Below are 14,141 nucleotides of genomic sequence, written 5' to 3'. Positions count from 1 at the left end.
TTGCCATATTTGGTATGCATAGCGTGGAAACGAGAAAGAGGAGAATAGAATAAACCAAACAAATTTATGAAATCTGATGTTTAAGGTATCCTATAGGGCTATTGAGAGCACAATAGGAGGGTTATTGGTTTTTATTTTATGCCTACTCCGACATCATTAGTGCAGTATCAGCTATCAGAGTGGATGCACAAAGTGTTCACAATCCAGTTATCAGCCTATATTCATGTTTCTAGGTGTCATGCCTTGAATAGTGGTACCTCTTATTACTTCACATATGTGCATTTAAAAAATTTTAAAAAAATTAAAATCAAATTCCTTGTTGGGTGTAACACTACCGTAAGTTAAGTTCGAACTTTGAAGATGATATTGTTGAGAGGGATAATCAAGAACTCCGAATATGAACTATAAAACGAGCAACAACGACAAAAAAAGAAAAAAAAATAAAACCAATTAAATTTTAAAATTAATAATAAAAATTATATACATTATAGTTGTTATACCATATATATATAAATAGAGTGAGTATTTGGTACATTGACACTATACTTTTTTATTCTACCAGCAACATTTAAAATTGATATGTGTCTTTTAAATATATGTTTTTAATAAATTACTACTCTTGTAAAACATTTATCAACCCCCGACTCTACTTGTGGGGTTTAAAAACTTTATTGATAGTGTACTAAATTTTTCAAATTTAAATATATCACGCATATATACAAATCGGAATTGAATCAAATTAACCATATTTATTTTTTCAAATAAATTATCTATATATATAAATGAACCTCTTTTTTGACATTTTTATTTTTCAATTGAATTTTTTTAAAGTTTTTATATATAATGAATTGTGTTGGTGGTAAAATCAAATCAATTTTTTTTTAAAAAGGAAATTTAATATATACTGGCAAGTGTTGGGTGTAATGGTAAGATATATAGTGATACATGCATGAATGGAGTGAAATTTATTAAATTTCATTCATTGAAACTGTCAATTTTCAAGTTTGAGAAATCAACAGACTTACGACAATTTTTTTAATGGAATCCAGGCATTTTTAGGTTGAGATGTCTTCATGAGTTTAAAGATCTATCTCTTATCTTCAAAACGCACTTTGAATCACTCAATTTCAGGTCTAAGAGCTCAAGTTATGACCGTTTTAGTGAAAACTGCGCGAACAGAATTTCTGGACAAGATTATGACGGGAATTATGAGTTTTAGACTTTTAACTCGAGTTTAAATCAAATTGGATTCAAGTTTTGAGCTTAATTTTTATTATATATGGGTCTAATATTGTATTTATTAGCTCTTATTATTTTATTATTTTTAATAAATTTTTATAATTATTAAGTATTTTAAGTTATTTAGAAGTTTTATGTTACCAAAAAGTTTTGTTTAAAACTAGTTTTGTTTAGAGTAATTAGAGTTTTAGTATACTCTAGAGTTTTATTTGAATGTACTTAGTTAGCCTATATAAAGGCTTCTTCATTATATATTAAGAACACAATTATTTTCATTAATAAAGTTTTCAACTCGAGAGTTTGTTTCTTCGTGCAAGATTTCTTTCTTGTGATTTTAGAATAATTTTTCTCGATTTTTTCAATGAGTCATAAAATTCATTCTTCACATTTCAATTTGCCAAATATTATTTCTTAGAGGTTCAATTTGCCAAAGATTATTTCTTAGAGGGTTGATTAGAGTCATTAATTAAATTTATTGGGATTTATATATCAAAGGTTCAATTGGACATTTATCATTTTATCCATCATATCTAACGATTTATTGTTTCATCTTTCATTTTGTTTTAATCTATCTTTTTGTTATTTAGTTATTCTTTTAAATATTTATTCTTTATTTTTAAAATTTTTTATTTCCTTTGTTATTTTTAAATTGATTTGGTTTTTCCTTTTAGGTCATATCCAAATCTTTTTTTAGTAAAACAACTTGAATTCGATCATTATTTTGCTTCCATTCTATATCATATAGTACTCTTAAGGCTAAAATAGGGTTCAAACATTGGAGATAATATTGTTGGGAGGGGCAACTATGAACCCCAAACATACACCATAAAACGAACATAAAAAGTACAAAAAAAAGCATATACTAAAATTGTATATTACTATTGTGAAATTTGCAACATTGATAATGACAATGAATCACAAAGAAAGAGAAAAAAAATAGAACACATAAAATTTTACGTGAAAATCCTTTCGAGAAAAAAATCACGAATAGAGGAGAAAAAAATTTATTATGTCGAATTTGAATGAATACAAGAGAAGAGACGAATACGTCTATAACTCTAACACTCCTATAGTTGAGGAGGAGCTATGAATAATTTTAGACATAAGGTTAAAAAGCAGATATCATTAGAGCTTATAATTAGATTATTAAAAAAAATCTAATATGTACGTTTTTATTTAAAAATCTGGTTAGCCCTGGAGAGAGAATATGGGAAGAACCAATAAATAAAACAAAGATAATCCAAGGATTTTAAGGACGTAATAATCCTTGATATTTTTTGGTTCCAGCGCATCAAACTTTCTAGAAATTACATCCCAATCCTTGTCGAACCGTTTTATCTTGGACCGTTCCGCATGAAATAAATAAAAACCATCTAAACTTTAAACGGCCATTGCTGCCTTCGTCAAAATCTCCCTACTGCTGCACATTGATTTGCTTTTCATTTTCTTTGTGCTTAACCCATTCAGCAACCGGAAACGTTGTTCTGAATCAACGTAGGTAAAGAAAAGAACCCTTTTAATTTCTCTTCTGCAGGTAAAAATAACGTTCTTTACGTTCTGGGTTTCATTTTTAAAATGGTTGATTTCTTTGGTTCCAAGTTATATTGTGAAAGCCTATCGATTTTGTTTCTTTTTTTTTTTAACTGTCATTTATTTCCCAGTTTGCTTTTTCTTTTCTTTTTTTTTCCCTTCCTTGATGTGCTTTTGTTTGTTTGAAACTTTGGATGGCTTTGTTCTGCTCTTTGTTCAGTTTGTAAATATGCTTGTTTTGTTCATCAATGTTCATCGTGATGATCAAAGGTTCTGGCTTTATTCTGGGTATATATGTGAGTTTAATGCGATTGGATTGTGATTTACGAAGCAAACTTTGTTTCGCTGTTCTGAATTCGTTGTTCATTTTATTTGTTATTGGTGAAAAGTTAGTCAATTTAGTTTTCTTTTATTCTTCCCTGGTATATCTCGTAATTGTTTGGGTTCTTATTTTGTGACCTTTATATGTTTATATGCTTGAATGGAGTTGAATGAGCGTAGTTCTTCTTCAATTCTTTGTCTTTGAGATGTCAATTGAGTGTAGTTTGTCGATTTATCAGTAAATCTAATTAGGATTTTTCATGAGAGCAGAAGAAAAAGAATATAAGAGAGTAAACTTAGATTCAATCGAACATTCGAAGCCTTATTATTTGATGGAAACTGGAGGGAATTCGTTACCTTCGGGGCCTGATGGGGTGAAGAGGAAGGTGCTCTATTTCTATGACCCTGAGGTGGGGAACTACTATTATGGACAAGGTCATCCTATGAAGCCTCACAGGATTCGAATGACTCATGCCCTTTTAGCACACTATGGGCTGCTTCAGCATATGCAAGTTCACAAGCCTGTCCCTGCCAGGGATCGGGATCTTTGCCGCTTCCATGCTGATGATTACGTGAACTTTCTCCACAACGTAACCCCTGAAACACAGCAAGATCAGCTCAGGCAGCTCAAGCGCTTTAATGTTGGTGAGGATTGTCCTGTCTTCGATGGCCTTTTCTCCTTCTGCCAAACATATGCAGGTGGGTCTATTGGTGGTGCTGTTAAACTAAACCATGGTTTCTGTGACATTGCCATTAATTGGGCTGGTGGCTTGCATCATGCAAAGAAGTGCGAGGCTTCAGGGTTTTGCTATGTCAATGATATTGTCCTTGCAATTCTGGAACTTCTTAAGCAGCATCAGGTATGTATTTGGTACCGTAATTCCTTATTATCTATCTAGCTTTTCTTCACTGATTTAGACTTTTTCTTTTGGTACATGAGTGAACTCTTCATGCGTGAAAACAATCCGCTTGTACCAATCTTATCCAGGCCAATGTGATTTGTGTTGCCTTTTTTGCAATTTGTCTTGCAATATTGTATTAATTGCAACTTAGATGTGCTGTTGACAACTGGCAACCATTGAAGAGGGATGCTATAGTAGGCACGGAATAATAAATATAAATGCTTAATTATTCATTTCTTGCATTTCCTCCTAGGGTGTACAGATTTATGTTTTTGCACTAGTAACAATTTTATGTCGAATTGTCTGTCATTGATAATGCTTTTCCTTTCTCTTTGTTACAGCGTGTTCTATACGTTGATATTGATATCCACCATGGAGATGGTGTGGAGGAAGCATTCTATACAACTGACAGGGTCATGACCGTTTCATTTCATAAATTTGGGGATTATTTTCCTGGTACAGGTGATATACGTGATATTGGATATTCCAAAGGGAAATACTATTCCCTCAACGTTCCTTTGGATGATGGGATTGATGATGAGAGTTATCATTACTTGTTTAAGCCAATTATCAGTAAAGTTATGGAAGTTTTCAGGCCTGGGGCTGTGGTCCTTCAATGTGGTGCTGACTCTCTTTCTGGAGATCGGTTGGGGTGTTTCAATCTTTCAATCAAGGGCCATGCAGAGTGCGTTAAATTTATGAGATCATTTAACGTTCCATTGTTGCTTCTAGGCGGTGGTGGCTATACCATTCGGAATGTTGCTCGCTGTTGGTGCTATGAGGTAGCTGACCTATCACATTTTCAAGTGATTAATATATACTAGTCGGTTTAAAGGATTGGTCTGCTGATTTTTATCAAATATTAATACACAGTAAAGGTGACCTTTAGGTCAACAATCAACATGTCTCTCCCCCTCCCCTTACCCTTTCCTTTCTTCCTTTCTCCATGTTGTTTAAGTTCAAAGATGTCCAAATCATAGTGCTTAATTGTTTTTATTCTTCTTAATCCCTATTTAAAAAAAGAAAACCCTTATAGTTTTCGGATTTTGAAATGATAAGAGGTAATTATTTCTTTGGAAGGTATAAGACACCAGCGTTAAATTTGTTGTATGCCATCCGTCCTTTCTGCTTCTCAAGTCAGATACACATTTCTAAAGAACTTTATTGTATATTTCATGACACAGTACTTAAATTGGTTCATTTTTTCTACTTTGACCGTATAATGCTTTTCGAAACATGGAAGAACTATTTGTAATTTGTTTGTGATGGACTACTTTATTTATATCAATGTCAATGTGAGCAGACAGGAGTTGCACTTGGAGTTGAAGTTGACGACAAGATGCCTCAACACGAGTATTACGAGTATTTTGGTCCTGATTATAATCTTCACGTTTCCCCTAGTAACATGGAAAACAAGAATTCACGCCAGTTACTCCTAGAAATACGCAATAAACTACTTGACAATCTCTCGAAGCTTGAGCATGCACCAAGTGTCCAGTTTCAAGAACGAGAACCTGACACCGAGCTTCCTGAGGTGTGTTCTGGCGCTACTTCTTGAATTTTGCCCTACCTTTCGTTTGCATCCGGTATCTACCCTGGAAATTTACAACATTTTCCGTTCTAAGCTTTCATTTTTTTTTTTCCATAATTGCATGTGCTTTTATGTGTCCATGGTTGGCATTGCACATTTTACTCAGTAAATCTTTTTTTCCTTTTTCGGTTCCTTGATTGTTAAATAATAAATATCTATTACGGATTTATCTTATCCCAAAGATAGATAAGAGGAAAAATTATGTGCTATACGTATTTTTGGAGCAGAAATCACATTCTGCCCGTGTAATGCAACTGGTGGTAGTTTGCATTGACACATTTCTTGCATTTACTCGAAGCTACATATTAGTCTCAGTATCAACTTTGTTCTTATACTTGTTTACTTTTTGAATCATAATATAATATTCAGGCTGATGAAGATCAGGATGATGGAGATGAGAGATGGAACTCTGATTCGGACATGGATATTGATGAGGACCGGTATTTATCTTTCCTTTCTTTTTTCTCTCCATGTTTGCACCCCTTACTGTTTCTGATTGTGTTCTATTTTCGTCTTTGCGGTTCACTCATCTCAATTATTCAGTAAGCTCATCATTCCAAGTAGAGTAAAGAGAGAAGTGATCGAACCAGAGACGAGAGATCCAGTATGCTCTATGGTATGATATCGGATTTCTTTTTTATTGTGTGGTTTAGGGCATTTATGACGTGATTCATTTATTTTGCGAAAAGAAAATATTTATTATTGCTTATATTCTCTTAGGAGGTTCAAATAGAAACTATTGAACAAACTAGAGGATTTGATACTGCAACCAATGAAACTGTAAGTACAAATACGAACTTTCGAAAAATATAATAGCAGCAGGATGAAAACACTCTTTTTCCCTTGTATCCTATGTGGTATCCGCCTGTAACACCCATATATCATATGAAAACTTAGAAAAGAATATTGATTGAACCTATATCACACATATACTCATATTTGAAACATACCCGAGTCCGAGTCCGAGTCCAAGCACATCATATATAACACAACCACATTCAGAAACCGATATTACAGCTTTGAAAAGTTGCCTTGGTACTGTGTTTTTTGCAGGGTGTAGATGTCAGTCCAATGCCTATTGATGTACCAACTGTGAAAGTTGAGTGAGAAAACTATCCAAAGTCCAAAGCAAACATCCTCTCTGCATTTGCATTTTATCAAACATTATAAGGTAGTATGTTAATTGATCGGTCCAAATTTATGCAGGTCTATGAAAACCCAAAACGGTTTTGATTTATATATATATATATATTCTAAGCCTCTCTTAAGTTGTATCAAAAAGGTTTTAGATTAGTAGCAGCACTCTGTTGCTTTGGCTTAGTTTTTATTTTCTTTCTATTTTTGTTTGAAGTACATATTTAAAGGCCCTCCAAGTGAATATAAAACAAAGAAAAGAACATTGTAACATACTTGTGTTAGAAATATATCCTGAATTTGACAGTTTATGTATTGTTTACTATTATGGTAAATGCAGGTTAAAGTACTATAGCGGATTTTATATTATATCTCGTATTGCATTAAAAGCAAAATAATTTAGCCATTAAATCATCATTTTAATGTTTTACATGTAAAATATAATAATATATTTAACTTCATTTTTACATGACGTTTAGGGCACATTGGGAAAGTCACACTACTTTATGTTATAGGTGACATGAGTAAGTAATTTAAAATTTATAAAAAAAATGTGTTTTAGACTTAAAAATATAAATAAAATTACATTTTTTATAAAATCCATTTTAAATAATCATATTAATTTTTATTATCATAGGTAAAAATATCATAAAAGTTTTTTATTAGATTGCATTTTCTCTTCTATTAAAAAATAGGTAAAATAATTTTTATCGTTAGATAAAAAAGTATGTTAGTTCTTTTTGTTAAAAGTTTCATCCATTTTTTAGTTAAAAATAGTAAGCGTATGTTGACATAAAGTACACATAACGTAATAGGTGTCACTATTTAGCTATTCTATAAACCATATCGATTTTTAAGGGTAAAAATAAATGAAATTTTCAACAAAAAGATCAGTTTGATCTTTGATATAATATATAAAGACTAGTTTATTTAATTTTTAATAAAAGAAATAAAATGTAATTTAACACATAATACTGAATATCACATGACATTTTTACCAATTTTAGTATGATATATTTTTTGTCAATAAATTGTACGTTGAGAATAAAAAAACTTATGTTCATAATATTGAATATATTAAACATGGTGCAAATACAATGGCCAAAAAGAAATTGGGTTCCAATAGTTTTGAGGGTTGGCATTTTCCAGACATTTTATTTCTATTTATTAGAGGTGGTAAAATGGGTCTGAGCTCAAGAACACGACTTGAAAAAAATTAAATTTAGTAATAAAAAAAATTAAACAATTAAATATTTTTATAAAAGCTTTAATTATTAGTTTTATTCAAATTTTTAATAATTTATTTTATAAATGTTTGGTAAATTGTCGAGTGAAGATTTTAAACTCCACAAACAAGGTTAGGAGTTGACAATTGTCTTTTAGGAATATATTAAAGTATTAAAAAATTAGATATTTTAAAAAAAAGACATTAATTTTTTAAGAATGTTTTCCGAATAAAAAAAAGTACATTGTCAGTGTACCAAATACTTACCCGAATGAAATGATAATTTTTTAAGAAAATGAAATTACCACTATTACACAAACACCAAAAGCTAAAGGCTACATTTAGAGGTGCTCATGGATCCGGTCGGATATAAGCATGATGTTAATATACTTTATATTTGCCCAAGTCTAGCCCGACCCGAGATATAGGCCTAAAATTTTGTCCAAACTCGTCTATACTTGTAAAAGACTAACTCAAGCCTACTTTAGGTTCACCCATATATTTTTAATCTTTTTTAAAAAATATTTATATTATATTATATTATTTTAATATTTAATAATTTTTATTTATTGAAAATGTTTATATAGCCATCTTAAGATTATTTTAATGTTTACATTAGAATTGTATTATATATTTAGTATAGGTTTATTCTTTTAATGTGTTATAAATTACATAATATATATAAAAATAATATAATATAGGGTATTATAAACTTAAAAACAAGTTGGGCTCAGGCTTTGAATGTTTAAGCCCAAGTTCGACCTATATTTTAAACGGGTCTAGTTTTTTTTGACCAAGCTTATTTTTCAGGCCTAATATCAAACCCTTTCAAATTTTGAGCGAGCCTTAAAACCTGGATCTATAATCCAACCCATGAACAACCTACATTAGAGTTTAAACTTTTATGTTATCAAAAAGAAAAAAATTAGAGTTTTTTTTTCAAAAATTAGAGTTTAAACTTTTGTTAGTCCGAACAATTAATTTTTTTATAGTTAAAAAATTTTAAATTAAAATTTTTATACTTAAAACATATAATTACATTGAATGTAAAACAAACCCAAACCCGAGACTAAACTTAAAATAACCCCAATCTGAAGAGGCTCGAATTTGAAAAAATCCGAACCTAAAAAAATTTGAACATAAAAAATCTTGAACTCGAAAGAATCCGAACCTAAGAAAACCTGAACCCAAAATAACCAGATCCTAACTCACTCTTACTCCCCCGATTGCCACCTCTACTCTTTATAGAGCTCTACAAAGAGAGGATATAAGAGTGTTTTTTTTTTTTTTTGCATTTTAATTTTTTAACTTTTACATTTCTTTATATTTTTTGAATATTTTTATTCTAGTAATTTTTATAATTTTCTAATTAATTAATTATTTTCTAATATGGCATATAAGATAAATTATTGCGATGCTGACAATGAAAAGTAGAGGTTAGTTTGGTTAATTTATAAATAAAAAGTAAGGAGTAAGGACCAAATTAAATAAAATATAAATATTAAAATTTAAATTTATTATCATTACTTATCTATATAAATCCAAAGAAAACCTTTAAAGACAAATTTAATAAGATTATTTTGGTGTGTTATTTAATGTATAAGGATGAATTTATTTAATATATAATGATTAATTTTACATTTTCCAATAAATAAACCATAATATGATACAAAGATTGCTAAATGGTTTACCATCATCCATGATGTAGACATGTAGTTGTAGAAGGAATTTAAAAGGCATGGTATTTGAGCAAATGCTACAATGTTTTTCTAAAAGGATGGAATCATTTTGCTGCTTATTTATTTTTGGTATGCATACAATTAATTAATTAGTCAAAATTAAGGTATTATTAATCTCGTCATTAGAGTTAAAAATTTTGAGTTAATTGAAGTGATGAGTCATATATTTTATCATCCTAATTCTATTTGATTTTTTTAATCGAGTCGAGTGAAATGAAGTTAAAGTCAAGTCGAATCGAATTGAGTGAAATTGTTCGAGTTAAATTAAAAATTTAAACATATCAAATTAAAATCTTGTTAGAGTATATAATTAATTACATGTTAGATCACATAAATTTGAAACCATATATATTTGAATTTTTTTCAATGCAAAATAAGAAAGAAGAAGAAGATATTTTAGTATGATAAACTTGAATCATTAATTAACTTATTTAAGTCTCCAAAATTATTATTTTAGAAAAAATTGAATTTTGAATTTTCTATATATATTCTTTAAAATTTTTTAAAAAGATAAATTTTGAAATTTTAAAAATAATTTTAAATTTTTTTAATAACGACTAAAAGAATATTTATACCAATCTGTTATTTAAATCATTCAAATTATAAAATTAACCTTAAACTCGAAACTAGAATTATTTACTTAAATTAACTCGAAAAATTTGAATAATTCCATTCTATTAATTCGATTTTCTTTTAACTGGCCATCGTGGGTACAAGTAAATAACTGATGCTTCCACTCATTTAAAGATCACGTGATCCATACAGATGAGGTAAAAAAAAAAAAAAAAGAATGGCTACTTCACATTACAGTTTTATCACGCAATAGGAGTTTTGTCACCCCACGAATCACGATACTGATGTCATCAAACAACCTTAAATTATGCACTTTAATTACTTCTTTTTTCCCGCTTATCTTACCATTTTTATAACAATTTATAAATTAATTTAATTTAGAATTAAACTAATAAATCATCACACTAAGATAACAATTTCTTCTTCTTTTTTTTCAATCAGAAAATAGCTTATCCTGGAATGACTTTACTACAATGAAATATTAAAAAGAAAACGTAGGAAAAAAATTAGTAAACTTTTAAAATTTGTACAGCCAATTCCAAGTGCTTAAAACATTAAACAAATCAATTTTTGAAAAAGAAACAAAAAAAAAATGAAGAACATACAAATCTAAGGCTGAGATTTGCCGAGCTCAACGTCCTTGAGCGGAGAACCGTCCGATTGCTGCTGTTGTTTTAACAATTCAACATTTTCTTCAGAAGCTTCCTTGGGGAGTGGTGAAACCTTGGATTCCGTTTGTTTATCAGCTTCAACAGCCCAACTGTAGACTACCATGCCGAGGATGGCAATCGCCATCCCGAGTATATTTTTCAGTGTCAGCTCCGAATCAAAGAGTAGCCATCCCAATATCAATACACAAACCGTTTTCATGTGGCCTAGGACTTGGAAAGATGTGGCGGAGAATCGTCCGATGCAAAGATACTGACTTATATTGCAAAATACCGCTAACGAGCACGATAGTAGTATGAAAAACTGCACGTTGTACCCAACCATCAGTATTTTTCCTCACAAGTCTTAGCACCATAAAGTGTTTCTGCATATATATATGCGTGTGTGTTCGTGCGAAAATGGTTTTGCAGTGCTTTGGTGAGACGAGGTACTTACAAATGCAGCTGAGGAGAACTTGTAACTTGCTAGTAATTTGCCAGTGAGGTAGTAATCAACAAAGGGACCAAACAACAAAAGAGACAGAGCTTGGATTGGAGCTGTTTGACTGAGCAATTCAAATGAGCCTATCGAATACTTCTTTTGTAGGGAGCCAATTGACTGTTCCAACAAAAGCATGGTTGATAAATGGCTAGAAAGGATCTGAAACTCGTTATTAAATATATCTAAATTGATAAAACCTTAAAAGGGTACAAATCAAATTAACTAAATGCTTGATAAATATGGATCCAATTCTCTGGAAGTTGCTGCTTATTGTTCAAGCCATAGCCTACAGGTCTCTAACATAATCACTCAACTGCCAATTGAATGTTAGCTCAAATGGCATGCATGCTAGCCAGACCCTTGGAGGTTGTAGGTTGGAATGAACTTAAGCATCTAATGTTCTTGGAATGAACTTAAGCATCTAATGTTCTTCTCATATGAGTTACATAGAAGGGTCTAGAATCTAGATCACTACAGCTGCGGCAGGAAACAGACATGATGGCATAAGAGCAGTTGACGCATGCTATCGATGCTTTAAATAACCAAACTAAAATGAAAAACAAGGTTTCCAGATATCTGCATTTATTAGACATAAATTGTAATGATGATTTGAAGGCTTATGCATCGTAAGGTGACTGAAGGAACAAACTAAAAAAGCTCTCAAGCTGAAAAAAAAATTGGAGAAATGAGGAATGCTTACAATTTGCTGTAACGAGGTAGACAGGACAGCGACACAGGCACAAATAAATCCTTGAGCATTAACTTTTACATCAGTGACTGTACAAACACCAACACCAACCACCACGACAAGGACAGAAATCTTGACTTTGTCCGAATAGTGTTTGCTGTGTAGTATCCATTCCATCACACAAACAACTGGAATCATACTTAGCTTTGAAATCTATATCATAATGATAAACATTAGGATTAGCTTTGAAATCTATATCGCAATGACAATGACAGACCAGGATATATGAAATCTATATCGTAATGCATTTCATTTACCTGATAAAATCCAACTGAATTCAGCATGAGGCTCAAGTTCATCCCGGTGATTGAAGTATTGGCAACGACAGAGAACCAAAGAAGCTCCCATAAAGGAACTTTTTTTCTTGTTGAGTTACCCGTAGCATTTGATACCAAACCGATTAAGGCAGTCATAGAAAAGTGGAATCCAGTTAATGTAGTCGCTGTAAATGCAAGAAATATTTTCTGATTTAAACCAGTCCAGATTGCCAAATATACAAAAAGAAAACAAATGGAACTACCGGAGATTTTTGGTAAATTTGGGTGAAGCATATCTATTAATTTCATTGTGAGAGATCAAATTTGAACTTTAAGGTAGAATACAAAGAGAACTTTCAAGTTCTCAACTCATAACCCATCAAACTTTCAAACCATTTTAAGGGATCAAACTAAAGAAGATTACAAAAGCAGAAACATGGACTTGATTCTCCGTGAATTACTTAAAAAACATATTGATCTGGAATTTATACATGTAAGATTGTAAGATCTGGATACACAATCGTAATGAAAGGAGATGGAGTAGGTTAACAATAAGCAACCCATTAGTTCCTACATACTAAGGCAGCAAAGTATGGGAAGATCTGCTTTTACAGTCCTATAATCCATGGCCGAAGTTAAAACAAACCAACGCTAGAAAACAAAAGAAAAAAGAAGGATCAATGGGGCCAATCTGAAGTAATTAAATTTCAAGAACCTTGAAATGCAAGCAAAATTGAACTTCAGCTACTTTTTTTTCCAGTAAACAACAAATCCATTTTTACCCAGAATAAAAAATTGAGAAATTCCAAGGGATCTGCCAGAGATTTAAAACAACAAGAAAAAGAAAACTCCGAAAGCAGTGAATGGTGAGAAGAAGGGGGGAAATTGAGGCTGAGAAAGTAGAAAAGATTCCAGATCTGAGACGAACAAAGGCAAAATGTTAAGGATATAACAACAATTGGGTTGAAAAGTAAAGGAAGTTGAAGTAGAAGAAGCGGAACTGACCAAAGACGAAGGCATAACCGGCAGGGGACATGAGCTGCTTGTTGGCCATAATAAGGCCAACGGAACTGACAACGTTCATAGCCCAAGCTCCCACATCGGATACGGCTGATGATTGTTTCTTCAGTGAATCCATTTTCTGAGTTCAAAAACTGAAGCTTGGCGCTCGGATGGATTCCAAGAACAGATCTCAAAATTCCACCGAGCACTCTCTCACCCCTCCGGCACAACACTGATCCCAAACTGATATGTAAATAAAGTCCTACTCTCTATTTATATTATTTACAAATCTAAAACTTCCATATATTTGTATATTTACACAAAATAATAACTTAATTTAACCGGTGAAAAAAAGGTTAACATGTATCCAAAAATTCAAGAAAAAGGTATAATGCTAGATTTAGCCCTTAATGTTTATATATTTTATCAATTTTATCTTTATTTTTTTTAATTTAAATTTGACCCTCAACCTTATAAATGAGTCAATTTTAACCATTAATCTTTCAAAGAGAGTTGACTATTGTTTTTAAAACAGAAATATCAACTAAAACATTGTATTTTTAAACATATTTTTTAATTTTTACGAGTTTTCTATGATATTTTTTGGATTTCTCTTAATTTTTAAATTATTTATTGACGTAGCATATAAGATTACTATGCAGACTGCCACATCAATATTGTTAAAATTTAATACTTTAGTTACTACTTTCATTTTTATAAAAAATTTTGAA

At 31.0% G+C, this 14,141-nt stretch overlaps 2 protein-coding genes across 5 annotated transcripts; one reads left to right on the top strand and one right to left on the bottom strand.

Annotated features, from left to right (window-relative positions):
* The first annotated feature begins 2,600 nt into the window (after window positions 1-2,600).
* LOC105795013 (histone deacetylase 19) lies at window positions 2,601-7,032 on the top strand. 4 transcript variants are annotated; one of them, XM_012624439.2, is made up of 8 exons: window positions 2,601-2,737; window positions 3,361-3,950; window positions 4,334-4,774; window positions 5,296-5,526; window positions 5,953-6,023; window positions 6,127-6,199; window positions 6,304-6,363; window positions 6,637-7,032. In XM_012624439.2, the coding sequence occupies exons 2-8, from the start codon at window positions 3,423-3,425 to the stop codon at window positions 6,688-6,690; spliced, it is 1,458 nt and encodes a 485-aa protein (XP_012479893.1). In that variant the 5' UTR covers window positions 2,601-2,737; window positions 3,361-3,422; the 3' UTR covers window positions 6,691-7,032. The 4 variants fall into 4 exon arrangements, with proteins under 4 accessions (XP_012479893.1, XP_012479892.1, XP_012479895.1 ...); XM_012624438.2 differs by having other exon boundaries at window positions 2,607-2,773; XM_012624440.2 differs by having other exon boundaries at window positions 2,617-2,733.
* Window positions 7,033-10,735: 3,703 nt separating this feature from the next.
* Window positions 10,736-13,668, bottom strand: LOC105795012 (UDP-rhamnose/UDP-galactose transporter 2). The gene is made up of 5 exons (XM_012624436.2): window positions 13,414-13,668; window positions 12,409-12,593; window positions 12,104-12,304; window positions 11,359-11,520; window positions 10,736-11,226 (listed from the first exon to the last, which is right to left on the bottom strand). Exons 1-5 carry the CDS (start codon window positions 13,544-13,546, stop codon window positions 10,864-10,866), a joined length of 1,044 nt encoding a protein of 347 aa, XP_012479890.1. The 5' UTR covers window positions 13,547-13,668; the 3' UTR covers window positions 10,736-10,863.
* Between the last annotated feature and the right edge of the window lie 473 nt (window positions 13,669-14,141).

This window comes from Gossypium raimondii, chromosome 3, assembly GCF_025698545.1.
Source record: "Gossypium raimondii isolate GPD5lz chromosome 3, ASM2569854v1, whole genome shotgun sequence".
Taxonomy (NCBI): Eukaryota; Viridiplantae; Streptophyta; class Magnoliopsida; order Malvales; family Malvaceae; genus Gossypium; species Gossypium raimondii.
The sequence above is the reverse complement of the archived record's forward strand: the minus strand, read 5'-3'. Positions and strand labels throughout refer to the sequence as shown.

Coding starts and splice junctions, on each gene's coding strand:
- LOC105795012 (XM_012624436.2), bottom strand. CDS start 13,546: ATGGATTCACTGAAGAAACAATCATCAGCCGTATCCGATGTGGGAGCT. Junction 11,521..12,103: donor CTACCTCGTTACAGCAAATT/GTAAGCATTCCT, acceptor TTGTTGGAACAG/TCAATTGGCTCCCTACAAAA. Junction 11,227..11,358: donor AGTTCTCCTCAGCTGCATTT/GTAAGTACCTCG, acceptor TACAACGTGCAG/TTTTTCATACTACTATCGTG.
- LOC105795013 (XM_012624439.2), top strand. CDS start 3,423: ATGGAAACTGGAGGGAATTCGTTACCTTCGGGGCCTGATGGGGTGAAG. Junction 4,775..5,295: donor CTCGCTGTTGGTGCTATGAG/GTAGCTGACCTA, acceptor CAATGTGAGCAG/ACAGGAGTTGCACTTGGAGT. Junction 6,024..6,126: donor ATGGATATTGATGAGGACCG/GTATTTATCTTT, acceptor TCAATTATTCAG/TAAGCTCATCATTCCAAGTA.